We start from the raw sequence: 13,517 nt of genomic DNA, 5'->3' as shown, positions 1-13,517 counted from the left end.
CCCTCTCCCCCCCTTCTATTCTTTCTTTTCTGTTGTTGCTTTCTTGTCTTTTTCTTTGGGGAGGGGCGATTCTTACAAGCTGATTCTGAGAGACTTATTATTCTCCTGTCTCCATCTTCCAAGGGCCGGGATTGCATGCCTAGCTATTTTTCAAAAAATAATTTTATCTTTCTCAATAATGTTTTTCAAAATTAAACTCAAGGACTTTTATTTCCTTTCTTTAATTAGGAAATGGCTTCTTATTTGTCTTCAGTCATTTCTCAAACTATGTTGGCTGTGTTGTGATATTGCTTGGATACTAAATAAAAGTGTCCATGAATTTCTTTATTCCTTGGAAATATATAATATATTGTATATAATAATTATAATATATGATATGGTATGTGTAGAGTTAAAATAGTTTCTATTCTTCTATTTCTTTTAGGATTTAATACTTTATAGACTCTAGAATCTGTAATCTAAATTCTGTGTTAAATTGTGGCTAGAATTGAAAGAGTAAGTTATTTATAGTTTTGCTTTTACTTCCTTTTTAGTTTTTTTTAAATGAAAGGAATATTCTAAAATTCTATAATCGGTTATCTGAAGATGTTGGTATAACTAGAAGCACCTTCGATTTTATTGTCTTTATTCCCACAATCTAGAAATTGTAAGTGTGAATTCAGTCTATAAAGAAACTTCAGTGAGAGTGGAGTGTGTGTCCCCAAGTCTTCTGGGCACGCCACAGACCTGAGACTTAGCTGTGAAGAGAAGTGGATAGCCTCGGGGAAGTCTCAGATCTAGCCTTATGGACTTTGAGCGATTCTTTGGTTAATTTTGTAGCTAGAGGAAGCTGCTATTCTGAGACTTACTGACAAGCAGCAGGACAAAAAAGCATTGTTGGCTGTAATGTAGTTACATGGGATCTTGTTAAGAAAAAAGGAAAAAAATTAAAGTTGGTCCTACCAACTACTTTAATTTTGCTTAGAATTTATTCTGAAGTTTTTCAAAGCTATTTAATACTAATCAGAAATGTTTTTATATTTATCAGAACATAAATACAAATGAAAGTAGAAAAAGCCAGTACTTTAAAATTTTGTATTTTTATCTGAATTTACATATATTACCTTAAAGCCACAAAAGAATGAAATTATCTAAATTGGATTACTTTTTGATTTAATATTTTATTTTGCCTCTGGCAATAAAATTACTTTCTCTGTGACCCCATCCACCACATTTATATTAGGATTTCTGAACGTCTTGTGTGTGTGTGTGTGTGTGTGTGTGTGTGTGTGTGTGTGTGTGTGTGTGTTGGGGCTAGCATCGCAAGCATGTTGTACATGCTAAGTGTGTACTTTGTCACAAGTCACACCTTTAACCCTGGATCACAGTCAGTTATCAGATGCTGACTGTATCTTACAGCCCACTATTGAATGGTGACTGTAAGAAACATTGTTACTTTATTTGTAAAATGCAGGGATTGCTTTGCTACTTGCTAGTCTATAGACATCATCAGTGAACTTAATATCTTATCCTAAGAATGAAGCAAGCTCAGCACAGTCTGTTGGCACCTCTGAACACACGATTAGATACACTCTAATTGAAAATAAAAAGTCATAACATTGAGCTAGTATTTCTGTGATTTTTTCAAATTTAAATAATATAAAAAGTACTCAAATTTTAATTCGCTCTTTATAAGCCTGTATGAAAAGGCTATTTAATTATAATTAGGTTTGATACATCTAGATACAGCATGAAAAGGGTTAATAACAGTTTATTAATTCCTCAGTGTGTTTACAGTTCAGTAAAACCGCCAGGTACTTACTTGATTAGAAGTCTAATAAGTGTGTTTTCAAATAGAACCTAAACTCAGCTGGTTCACTAGCTAACGTGTCTGGATAAGGTCATAAAACTCAACTTGAATAAAGGTTTAAAGGGAAATTTAAATTTAAAGGTGTGCACGTTTATCGAGTGGTACATATTTACTACCAGGCCCTCGGGGGGTTGACACAAGGGTATCCCAGATTGAAGAGCATCCTTTAGCTGGGCAGGACCTTTTCTCAGAATAAGGTAAAAAATGTCAGGCATGTTAGCTAAAGCATTTGCTTACACATCCAGGGTCCTGGATCCAATCCCCTGATACTGTAGAAAAATAAGAACTTGAATGAACACATTTAAAAATCGAGACAGCAACCGAGACAACTAAGACATCAAGCAAGACGGCTCAGTTGGCAAAGGCTTTTTGCTGTCAAGCTCGATGACCCGGGTTCTATCCCCAGTGCCAACACGATGGAAGGAGACATCCTACTTTGGCAAGGTGCCCTCTGATCTCTACACATGGGTATCCCCCAATCAAATAAACGAATGTAATAAACTTAAAAAGATAATATTTGGTTATGACCTTGTAACTTATAAGCATATAGATTATCCCTTTCTGATTTAGGTATTAAATAATCACAATGTTATGTATACACTACAGATGTTTAGAATAAATCACTGTTTAGAAAGAAACACTTTTCAGTGTATCATAAATTTTCGCGGCAAACAATGAGTGCTCATGGCCTATCAAAACTGGAGTTAAAAAACAAATTCTGAATTTTGGGTGGGAGTTAAAGACAAGAGAAGCTTTGTTCCCATCGATGTTTCCTCTTGTTTTCTCCCCCTTGAAAGGTGTTTCAGCCTGTGTTACATTGCTGTGATGAGCTATCCAAGGCTGGGTAACCTTAGAAAGAGAGGGACAACGCAGGCATCATTTTGCTGCCAGTGATTCTGCAGATGTCAATTATATAACAGGATTTTATTCCAGGTGGTGAAGCACTGTCAGCATCTTCGTTTGCTGATATTTCTAAATGAGAATGGTTCAACTAAATAAAAATAAAAATACGGAGTATGCATTCTACTACACCTTAATTTAGGAGCTATAGAAAGTGCCTGAAATTTAATTTTGTGTGGCATTAAAGGCCCGCATCTGGTGATGCTGTTCTAGATGGCAGAGTCCCAAGGTGATGCACGTTACCACAAGGCTAGTGGATGTGCGTGTTTGTTTCTTCCTGTTTTTCTTAGAGAGCCAGTGATATCCATAGGAGGCTCTACCACAGTTACCTTACCCATTTCTATTCATGTCTCCTAGGGCCCATTTCTAGACAGCATAGTTAGATTGGGTCTCCACTGTCTTAATATTTTATAATAGTAAGTAAATTTGATTTATAAATTCTTGGGCATAAAACCGATCTATATCAAAACTAAGAAACATTTTTTTACAAAGAGTTTTAAGATTGTTTTTATTTGCATAGATAATAAGAAATGAAATTAAAAGCTTTCTCATAATTGTCTTTACCATGAATTTGGAGAAATTGATTTTATTCGAGGACACTTTCTTCTTAGAACTAGGTATTTAATTTGACCACCTCCTTTGGTTTTTTTTTTACCTCCACCCCCCCAACCCGTTTTTAAAAGAATCACTGGAATTGTTCAACAGGACAACAGCCTGTCCTGAGAATAGTTTGGATGGTGTAGCATCCACAGCCATAGCCTTCTCGTTTGGTTTGTATCGCAGCCCTTTGGAACTGATAGCAGAATGTAATATCTAAATTCCATAATAGCAGTCAAAGAGGTAAGCAAAGACTTGGTTTGCTTCAAGTAACTAAGTTTTTAACTGGTAGAGATTTGGGACTTCAAGTTAGATTCTTAGTGGGTTTTTCTTACTCAGAACTATTGATTGAATCCTCTTTTCTCACCGGTCATCTACTTATCTCAGAATCGAAGACTCCAGAACAGCTCTTACGTGGTAGCGATAGGAGAATCATGGGAACCAAGTCAAAGTCTCAGAGTCTGATTCCACTTCTCCTTGTCTAGGTTCTTATTCGATACAATCCTCATGCTTACACAGTGGGTTCCAAGTCATCCCATTTTGTAGCCTTACCAGGCTGCAGCTGTCAGGACTGCTTTGTTGCTCCAGAGTCTTTTCCAGAAAGGAAGAGAGAACGCCGCCAAAATTAAGAGTCGGGTAATTTGCATAGCCGCGTCACAAATCCCAGCCTTCTAAATTCAGATCCTGTTAAATAATAAATTCTAAAGGACATGTCAGGAAATAATTTATGGGCCTGGAAGGAGGGCTCAGCAGTTAAGAACACTTCCAGAGGGCTTGTTCCCAGCACCCACGCTGGGCGGCAGATAATTGCCTGTAACTCCACCTCATGGGGATCTGATATATTCCGGTCTCCACAGTCACCCCATCTATACTGTGCACATTCGGACACGCATATCCACACATGTGAAAATACAATCAGCTCTTAAAAGAGATAGAATTTGTGTCTTTGTTTCTCAGAAATCTCACCATTAGAAGATTAAGATTCTTTGGAACGCATATGTATTTCTATGACGCATTCTCTCTTTCGTCATGGCAATTTCGCATGTCCTGCAGCTGCTGTCTAGGCTGCATTTTGGGCAGTGTGATTTACCATTTATTGTTATGTTGTGTTACATCCATTTCTTGTGAACTAATGGGATTCTGACCTCATTTCTTCCTAAACAGTCGCTCATTTTTCTCATTTATGACTCTTAGTTTAACCTCATGAAAAATTTAAATTCAGGTCTTTCTGTTATGTTCATTCTTTCTATTGGTGATTTTTTTTAACCTAAAGATAAACTTCAGTTTATAATGGTACATACATAACTATTTTTGCCTGCCTTTACTCATAAGTCTGTCTGGGGTTTCACTTAGTGAATGATTAGAATTTGTGTCCAAAAGCAGCCAAATGAAAATGCAACTTTGGTTTAGAGTTACATTTTTGGATCGTGTTATGCAAAGTTCAGTATAATATATACTAGGTATTATTAATCAGTTCTTTCTGAGGTTATGTCAATGAAGGTTTTTACTCTGGGAGTCTGGTGGGTTTGAAATAAAGAAGCCTTATGGGTAGCATGTGAGCTGTCCCAAGACAACACCACTAATGGAACTTCTCTCTTACCTGAATTCCATTCTTGGGGTCACTTCCTGGATTTGAAGGAGAAAAAGGAAAGCAGGATGGATCAGACATTCAACCGCACTGTGTGCTCTGTGTGAACAGCTAGCAGAGCTTGCTTTTGAATCGTGTCTAATACTGTACTTAGGTTGTTGGCTCCCCTACCCGTGGACCTAAAGTTCTCTTACATACATTTTAACTCCTTCACTCCTGTTTTCTCTAGGGGTGACATTTAAGTCCCCCAAATTCATCTTGGTATGTGGTAGTTTTGGGAAACAGCGGATTTGCTTATAAATTCAGCGTTGGTTCAGGCCGGTCCTTAGATTTAGGTTCTAAATCATTCACAGAATGGGAGGAGGTGATGATGTGATGTTTCATTGACTTAACTCATCTATTTATGAAATAAGATATATGTTGTCCAAATGGATTCTATTACGTAATTTAACTGCTTAGTCAATGTTCTAGATATATGGATACCCATGTATATGTGTGTGTGTATGATATGTCCATGCATGTGTGTGCTTGTGTGTGTGTGTATGATATGTCCATGCATGTGTGTGCTTGTGTGTGTGTGTATGATATGTGCGTGCATGTGTGTGTGTGTATGATATGTGCGTGCATGTATGTGCTTGTGTGTGCATGTGTGTGTGTGATTTGGGAGGGCTTTTGAGTACTTTCTACATAAGTAAAATAGTATATCCACTATGTGGACTCTTAATCCCCATCTTAAATGGTAGTGCCTTGAATGACTGCTATAAGAGCCAGCTAGTCTCTAGTAAGCGCACCTGGTTATCTAAGAAAATCTGCGTTGTTCAGCCTCTTTTCTTTTCTGTTGTTTTCTTCTCTCCTTTTGTTTTCTCTTTCCCTCAGGGACATAGTTCTCAAGCTCCTTCAGTACGAGGCATCGACAAACGTAGCAGACAACAAAGGCTACTTCCCCATCCACCTGGCTGCCTGGAGAGGAGACGTGGAGATCGTGAAGATCCTCATCCATCACGGACCTTCCCATTCCAGAGTCAATGAACAGGTGCCCTCGCCGAACGCTTGCTCACCTTGTCACTTTCTCTCTCATTCTGCAAGGGCAAAGCCATGTTGAAATAATGAATACATTGTTCTTTACCTGTTCCAAGTCATTCTACTTCTGAACTCCCTTAAGGAGAAATTGGAACAATTCTTTGGGTTTGGATGTGATGAACAGAAACTACAGGTTTGGCTATGATGCATAGGTTCTAACACATTTGGGAAGATACTTGGTTAGAAAAGATCACACATAAAGGAAATCACTGCACAATTTTTGCATGCCTTACACAATCATCCATTTTTATCTCCTGAATATTTAAAGATAGAACAGTATTTGTGTTTGTAACGAGAATTAGTGTTCTTTAATAAATTCTCACATGTAAACACAGTGTTTACAATGATCATTTGCATAATGCTTTCCATTTACATAGTATTTTCACAGTTAAGTAGTTTTTGGGAATCAGTATGTAAAATGCAATGTACACCGTTTCTAGACTCATAGTTAAAAATTTCCTCTACCCACCCCCCCGCCACACACACAATACACACATGTACATATATACACACAGGAGAAAGAGAGAGAGAGAGAGAGAGAGAGAGAGAGAGAGAGAGAGATAGAGTTGTCTAGAGTAAGCTGAACACCACAGAGCATTATAATCAAGGCAGAGAAAGGCAGAGTTTTTGCAGAACATAATGTCTGTATTATAAACAATGAACATACTTAAAGAGGAATTCAACCTTGAGAGCATTGAAACAGATAAGAGTGTAGATCTGAAAGAGTAAACAGGCCTCCTAATACAGTATAATAGACATCTCGAGCTCCGCGTGCCCCCTACTGTTCCCATTTTGTAAAACTATATCTGAAATCAGCATGCAGTCCGACAACTGAGCTACAGCGATGGTATTAAGCGGCAGGTTGGCGGTTGTCCAGTACCGATGTAAACAGATTACTGTAGTGCCAACGTTTCTAATTAAAGGACAATTACCATATTATTTAAATAGCTGTAGACTTCGCAGACCTTCAGCTGAAATTAAGAGTAAGTAAGAATGCAAAATAACACTAGCTTTAAATAACAAAGGTAAAGAAATTTTTTTTTTCTAATCAGATATAATGTTGGAAGGATTAATCAGCAAAAAGTATTTTATTTGTACCTTATTAATTTCTATGCCAATTAATATTTGGGGTTTGTTATGTTACCCAAATGCAGGATTTCGAAATTAGAATGTGTTCATATTTTTAAAAATGTCAGATATGAATATCTTTATCATCGTCCTAGGCTAAAAGGAAGTCCGTGAGAATTCTTTTCTGTTCCTGAGAAGTTAGAATTTAGCTCCTTTGCAGAATGAGCCATCTGGTGGGTTTTCCTTAAAACTGTCAGCATGGCACAAGGCCAGCCTGAAAGAACCAAGTGGAAAAACAATCCGAGGTTAAAGAAAAGGATGTTAGTTCGTATAAACAACTGTTCTTTTTTCTCTCTTTTTTTTTTTTTTTCTCTTTTTTTTTTTTTTTTTGGTTTTTCGAGACAGGGTTTCTCTGTGGTTTTGGAGCCTGTCCTGGAACTCGCTCTTGTAGACCAGGCTGGTCTCGAACTCACAGAGATCCGCCTGCCTCTGCCTCCCGAGTGCTGGGATTAAAGGCGTGCGCCACCACCGCCCGGCTAAACAACTGTTCTTTAAAGGACCAAAAATAAGAAGCATCCAGTATCCACCTATAATTAAAAGTTGAAATTTTTAGATGATATAACTATATTGGTAGGATTTGAGAGAAACACTTGTTTTTGGTTATATTGAACATTGATCCAATTATGAAAAATTTTCCTTTTAAGGAGATTGGAATTCAATTTTTTTTTTTGCATTTCTATTACTGTGTGCTGTAGTTTTGTTGGTAGCAAGTTGAACATTTCTTGAGACTGTTTTGTGGTTGGTGTCTGTGCAGGCACATGCAGGTATAAATGTATAGCCCAGTGTGTCTTGTGTGTGTGTGTGTGTGTGTGTGTGTGTGTGTGTGTGTGCCCACCTGCCCTAGTGCACAGGTATTTGTGTAAATGTGCATAGAGAAGCGGAGGCAGGTGTTATTTCTCAGGTACCGCCTACCTTGTTTGGGACCTGGGGCTCACTGACTGGATTTTCTGGCTGGCTGGTGAGGCCAGGGACCCTTCTGCGTCCGCTCCCTCAGCACCAGGACTACAAGCCTGAGGATGGAGCTTAGAGCCCCATGCTTGTGCGGATGTTACTCAGCTGAACTGTCCTCCCTGCACCTTGGGACGTTTAATTCGAAATCCATCTTCCCCCTCCATACCTCTATTCCCGAGAGTCAGATGTGAGGATTTTATTCTTATATGTAACTTGAATTTTAGCTCCCTCCCAATGGCACAGAAGTGTTCTAGCTAATTAGAAACATTTACGTATTCACACAGCATCGAGAAAGAAGAAAACCCCACATTTAGTAAGGGAAGTCAGTCGTTGTTGTGAGTGAGTTCACCTGCACAGTGTTACTTCATTCTTACAGTAATTTTCCGGAATGAAATTACCTTTCCTATTTTATAGATGAAAAACCAAGCTCAGTAAAGCTAAGTAACTTGTTTAAGGCCACATGCCCTGGGTGACCCAAGCCTGAACTCGGGTTCCAGGGCTTCACTCTAATGTTTCCATCATACATCTTATTACTTACGGAGCGTTTGCCGTGTGGCAGGAGCTGGGCAGAGGACCGTATCTGCCTTACCTTAATCCATATCGCGGCCTAGTCAAGTAGGGATTTTCATTCCTGCTGTCTGTATAGGGCCGTGGTCTTAGAGAAGAAGAATCTGCCCATGATCTATCTATTGAGAAACGCAGTCGATATTTAAAAAGGGTTTTCAGCTCCTTAGCCAATCACACAGTCATGACATTGAAATTATGCACCATAGTGTTTCACTGTGGTTTCTGAAGAGGACCTTTGACTTCCTATATGGTTGACCCCCTTTCTCTATGTGGGGTACATTGTTGTCCAATACCCCTGGTGGAAGTCTTGGTACCAGTAATTCCCTATGTCCCTTTAGATTTTCTTTCTTTTTATTTATTTATTGAAAAAATTTCCGCCTCCTCCCTGCCTCCCATTTCCCTCCCCCACCTCCCACTCTCCCCCACTCCTCTCTCCCTCCCCCCACCCCATTCCCCCTCCCTCTCCAGTCTGAAGAGCAGTCCAGATTCCCTGCCCTGTGGGAAGTCCAAGGTCCTCCCCCCTCCGTCCATGTCCAGGAAGGTGAGCATCCAAACAGGCTAGGCTCCCACAAAGCCAGTTCATGCAGTAGGATCAAAACCTAGTGCCACACTATCCTGAGTGAGGTAACCCAGACCCAATAAGATGAACATGGGATGTACTCACTCATAATTGGTTTCTAGCCATAAATAAAGGACATTGAGCCTATAATTTGTGATCCTAGAGAAGCTAAATAAGAAGTTGAACCCAAAGAAAAGCATATAGTCATTCTCCTGGATATGGGAAGTAGACAAGATTGCTGGGCAAAAACTGGGAACTTGGGGGTGGGGTGGGATGGAGGTAAGGGGAAATGGGGAGAGAAAGTGAGAAGGGGAGGATAGGGAAAGCTTGGGGAATGGGATGGTTGGGATAAAGGAAGGATGGATATGGGAGCAGGGAAGTATAATCCTATAATCTTAGGGTTGGCAAGAGACTTGACTCTAGAGGGGCTTGCAGGTGTCCAGGAAGATGTCCCCAGCTAGTACCATGGGCAACTGAGGAGACAGATTTCCTTTGGAAAGCATTTGTAAGCTATTCCGTTTCAAAATGCTTTCGTCGTTACTTGGAAAAGCACCAATGCTTATGTTGTATTTCACTAGTTATCCCCCCCCCCCACTTTTTTTTTAATGATTTCACTCACTTAATGCTTTTCTCATACTTTTGCTGCGTTGCCACACTGTGCCAGAGTTTGCTTGTCCATCTGCATTTCGCATCATGGTCCTCATTTGCATCATTGCTTCCGTGCCGTGGGCGACTTCGTACGAGCTCCGCAGTAGCGCGGTGGGTCTGATGAATGAGATGACCAGTAAGTGTGGTCAGGGATGATGCATGTCAGGACTGAGCTAGCGTGGAATGGTCAATACTCCATCATGCTCAGATCAGCATGTGATTTAGGGCGTACGAGTTATTTCTGGAATTCTCCGTTTAATATTTCAGACCTTTGCTGAGAATAACTGACCGGAATTGCGGACTGTGACGTCATTGGTTTGTATGCACTCACTGTACGTTTAGTAACAGCAGTTAGCAGGGCATGGTTTTCTATGTCGTATTCTCATGCTCTAAAATAACTTTGGGGCTCCTACCGAGCTCATAAAACATCCAGATTAAAAATATCAGGGAGTCCATGTTTAAAAATAATCCAGTCTTACATTTTAATGTTTGAAAAAGAATCCATACATGTGATTGTTTGGCTTGTGAACCACACTGCATGGTTTGTAGAGAAGACAATGTTCTTGTTACACAGATGAGGATGGTTCCGGGATCAAATGGGTTGTGGATGAGGGCATTGCTAACGCTTCCAGGTAAGTCCTGTTTGCCATTCTGTTTTGTTCAAAAGCAGTGATGCAAATGACGGCCATGGAATAAAACGGGGAAGGACATCCCCGGACTCACGCACATACAGGCCAGTGCTAAATGGGGGGATGGACTTGTAGGGAGGGGCAGTGGGGAAGAGTTGAAGATGGGAAGGGAAGGGTGGTAGGATGCTGTAGATGCAGTGCTCATGAATGAAGCTCTCCACAATTAATTAAGAGTAAGACAAACTCTGGTACTATATGGCAATAATGTAGAAAGTATGGTCTTATCTTTTTTCTCATGCCCTGTGGTCTATGCCCGTTCACCTGCCTCTCCTTTCACCTTGTCTTTATTTTCCTCCTTAATTTACTTTTGGGGCAAAAAATTAGAGGACCCTCATCTCAAAAGGACTTTGTCCTTGCCGTTTCCTGGAGCCTGAGCTCTCCTTGTGGTGGGTAGTTCACTTTAAAATCAGGTCTTTGGGTACATGGGTTTTGTTGGCCGTTTTCTTCCGTCACTCATTGTCACACTCTTGAGTATTCAGAGAACACCGATTTGGTTAAAGATGGAGAACCTAGAACCTTTGAAGAGCATTCTCTATAGATACACGAGCAATTGATAATCAATACATCATCACTATCTTTTTAAAGACTCCACAATTTTAATCTCCACTGATAAGAAAACCCAAGCATGTGTTGATAATGGATAAAAATCTGTGAACATTGTCTCCTAAATAGGTCTTTAATGATGGAGATGATTTCTCCTGAGATTTGAATAGCACTAATTGGTATTATTAGAAGGACTTAGGATTTTGCTCTTATTTTTCTAGGCTAAGGGCTGTGGAAATGTAGACCTTTGAGGAGCCGTTACTTCATGATTGGCCTTTCTCTTTCCCAGAGAGATGTTGCAGTTTGAGAAATGAGCCTCAGTCCTTTTTCAGACCAAGGGGAAATTAGGTTGGTCAGGAAGCATATTTTTCTGTCATATTTTCATGCGTGAAAGTAATAAGCTTAGGGGCTCTTGTCAAGTTGGTAGAATGATGAGATTAGAAAATTAGGAAGTCTAAAACTGTAGGTAGTCAGTCTCCGTGAGGACGGAAATGCTACTAGACCATCCAAACTAAACACAAGGTTAATTCTTAGAAACAATGGGAGAAACACCTGCAGGAAGATTCCCTTCCATCTGTCTGACCCCAGCTACGTGTCCACTGTCTCTCAAGAGTAGCTTGCCTCTATGTTCTTTTTCCTCCCATTGCCCTGTCTTGATACTAGACACACAGAGTCAGGAGCCTCTCTCTCCCAGTGCACCTCCCCCACCCCCCCCACCCCACCCCACCCCACTCCACTTCTCTTTATGTTTTCAAATCTTTCCTCTGGCCCCTTAATTTACTGGTTTACATTTTTCTTTGGTCCGGCACAAGTCTGGGGTGGTGTTTTTTGTTCCTGGAAGATTAAGATCTGTTTGGGTTTGAATTGTTCTTTTTGTTTCTGTAGGAGCGACTATTTAAGAAGCCATTTTCTCGCAACTCAGTGCTTTTTGGGTGGAATCTCTGGAAAATTTTAAGATTGCCTTGTAGCCCCAGATGGAGGCAGCGAGAGTGTGGGCTTTAGGTTTTGACAGATACAAAAGATCCCGATTCTTCTTCGATGCAGCGTGACATTTTCAATTTTAGTCTCCTTCTCCGTGAAGCCTGTATATCAGTACCAAACTTGTAAGATTTCTCTAGGAGTTAATGAGACAGCTTATGATAGTTTGTAGCTGTTTGGCCAGTGTGTATAATCCCCACCGTTGTGACAGAAGGTGGTATATGTTGGTAGTTCAGACTTCAGGTCGGGGCTACTTGTTTAAATCCTGGGCTACATGCAACCTCACATTGCTGTCCTCAGGGTCCTGTGGGAAGAGCTGTGAGCTCTCAAGTGAGTCTTGGCTGCACATTGACAGTGATGCTGTCCCACCACAGGCTGTAGGGAAACAAAGAAACTTGAAGCATAGTGTCTAACTTCATGCTCCCCCACACACCATGGAATGGCTATGGAATCAAAGACCTCCTATCCAGTTGCTCGGTGCCTTAGTTACCTCACCCTGCAGGTGAGGGTGATGATAATGATTGCTCCCATCTTCTAACGAGGACCAAGTGAGTAGAGACACGAGATGCGCCTGTGTCTGATGCCTAGCGTTAACTATGGTAAGGGCAGCTGAGCTTTCTCTCTAGAGCCCTTATTCAGTATCACTTCACTTCTGTCGTTAATATTTCTTCACAGTTCTCCTGACTGACAAGACCCCCATCTATCTGTGCCAATTGGATGACGGGTCAATTTGCCTTGTTACTGACTTCATTAAAAAACAAAAACAGAAACCTTGTTAAATTTCTAGAGAAATCTGTTTGGTTGTTCAATAGGAATTGCTGTCGGGGGAGATGCCGTACTCTGGTGTTCTTGGCTGCTTGCCTGACTGTGGTTCTAGGCTTGGTTTTTACCTGTGTTTCTGAAAGGATCTTATCTTAAGGACAGGATTCTTCATTCTTTTTTGTCAAGAAGAGAAGCAATGGTTTATATTTATTACTGACCATGTTGATAATGAAAGCAATGTTTTTTTACTTATCTAAAATAAAAAGAAAGTTGGGTAACATTTCTGTAAATCTCTCATCATCAAGAATTTATCATCTCAAGTCTTGTCTGCAAAGTCAGGCATTAAAAGTATGTTATAATTGTTATTAATCTTCCTTATTAACAAATATAATGGAGGCATGTACAGTGCAGGGAACACTGACTATCTGGACCCAGCAGGGGGACTGACTATCATGGCTAAATCATCATTCTTGGAAGTTGGACTATGTGATGTAGAGAAAAGTTTAATTTCTCACATTGAATTGATAAGACTAAAACATGATGATTATTTTATCAAATATAATAAGACCAGGTATATTTTCCAAATATATTGCATTTAAATTTACATTCCCACACATGCCAAGTTTTAAATCGTTTCTGATAGCTAATCACATCTCTGAAGACATGCCTTTTGTACCT

The 13,517-nt window shown here is 40.0% G+C and overlaps 1 protein-coding gene across 21 annotated transcripts in view; it reads left to right on the top strand.

The window, feature by feature from the left end:
- The window catches only part of Anks1b (ankyrin repeat and sterile alpha motif domain containing 1B), an 867,834-nt gene that overhangs the window by 109,110 nt on the left and 745,207 nt on the right, over positions 1-13,517 (top strand). For all 21 annotated transcript variants that reach the window (XR_012908611.1, XR_012908612.1, XR_012908614.1 and 18 more), the window contains exon 3: positions 5,811-5,967. Coding sequence is in view for 17 of the 21 variants with exons in the window: in XM_075954277.1 (XP_075810392.1) it covers positions 5,811-5,967 (157 nt within the window). In the remaining 4 variants the exon portion in view is untranslated. The remainder of the gene's footprint in view (positions 1-5,810; positions 5,968-13,517) is intronic.

This window comes from Microtus pennsylvanicus, chromosome 20 (genome assembly GCF_037038515.1).
Source record: "Microtus pennsylvanicus isolate mMicPen1 chromosome 20, mMicPen1.hap1, whole genome shotgun sequence".
In the NCBI taxonomy this organism is placed as follows: Eukaryota; Metazoa; Chordata; class Mammalia; order Rodentia; family Cricetidae; genus Microtus; species Microtus pennsylvanicus.
This window is presented reverse-complemented; position numbering and strand designations above follow the sequence as displayed.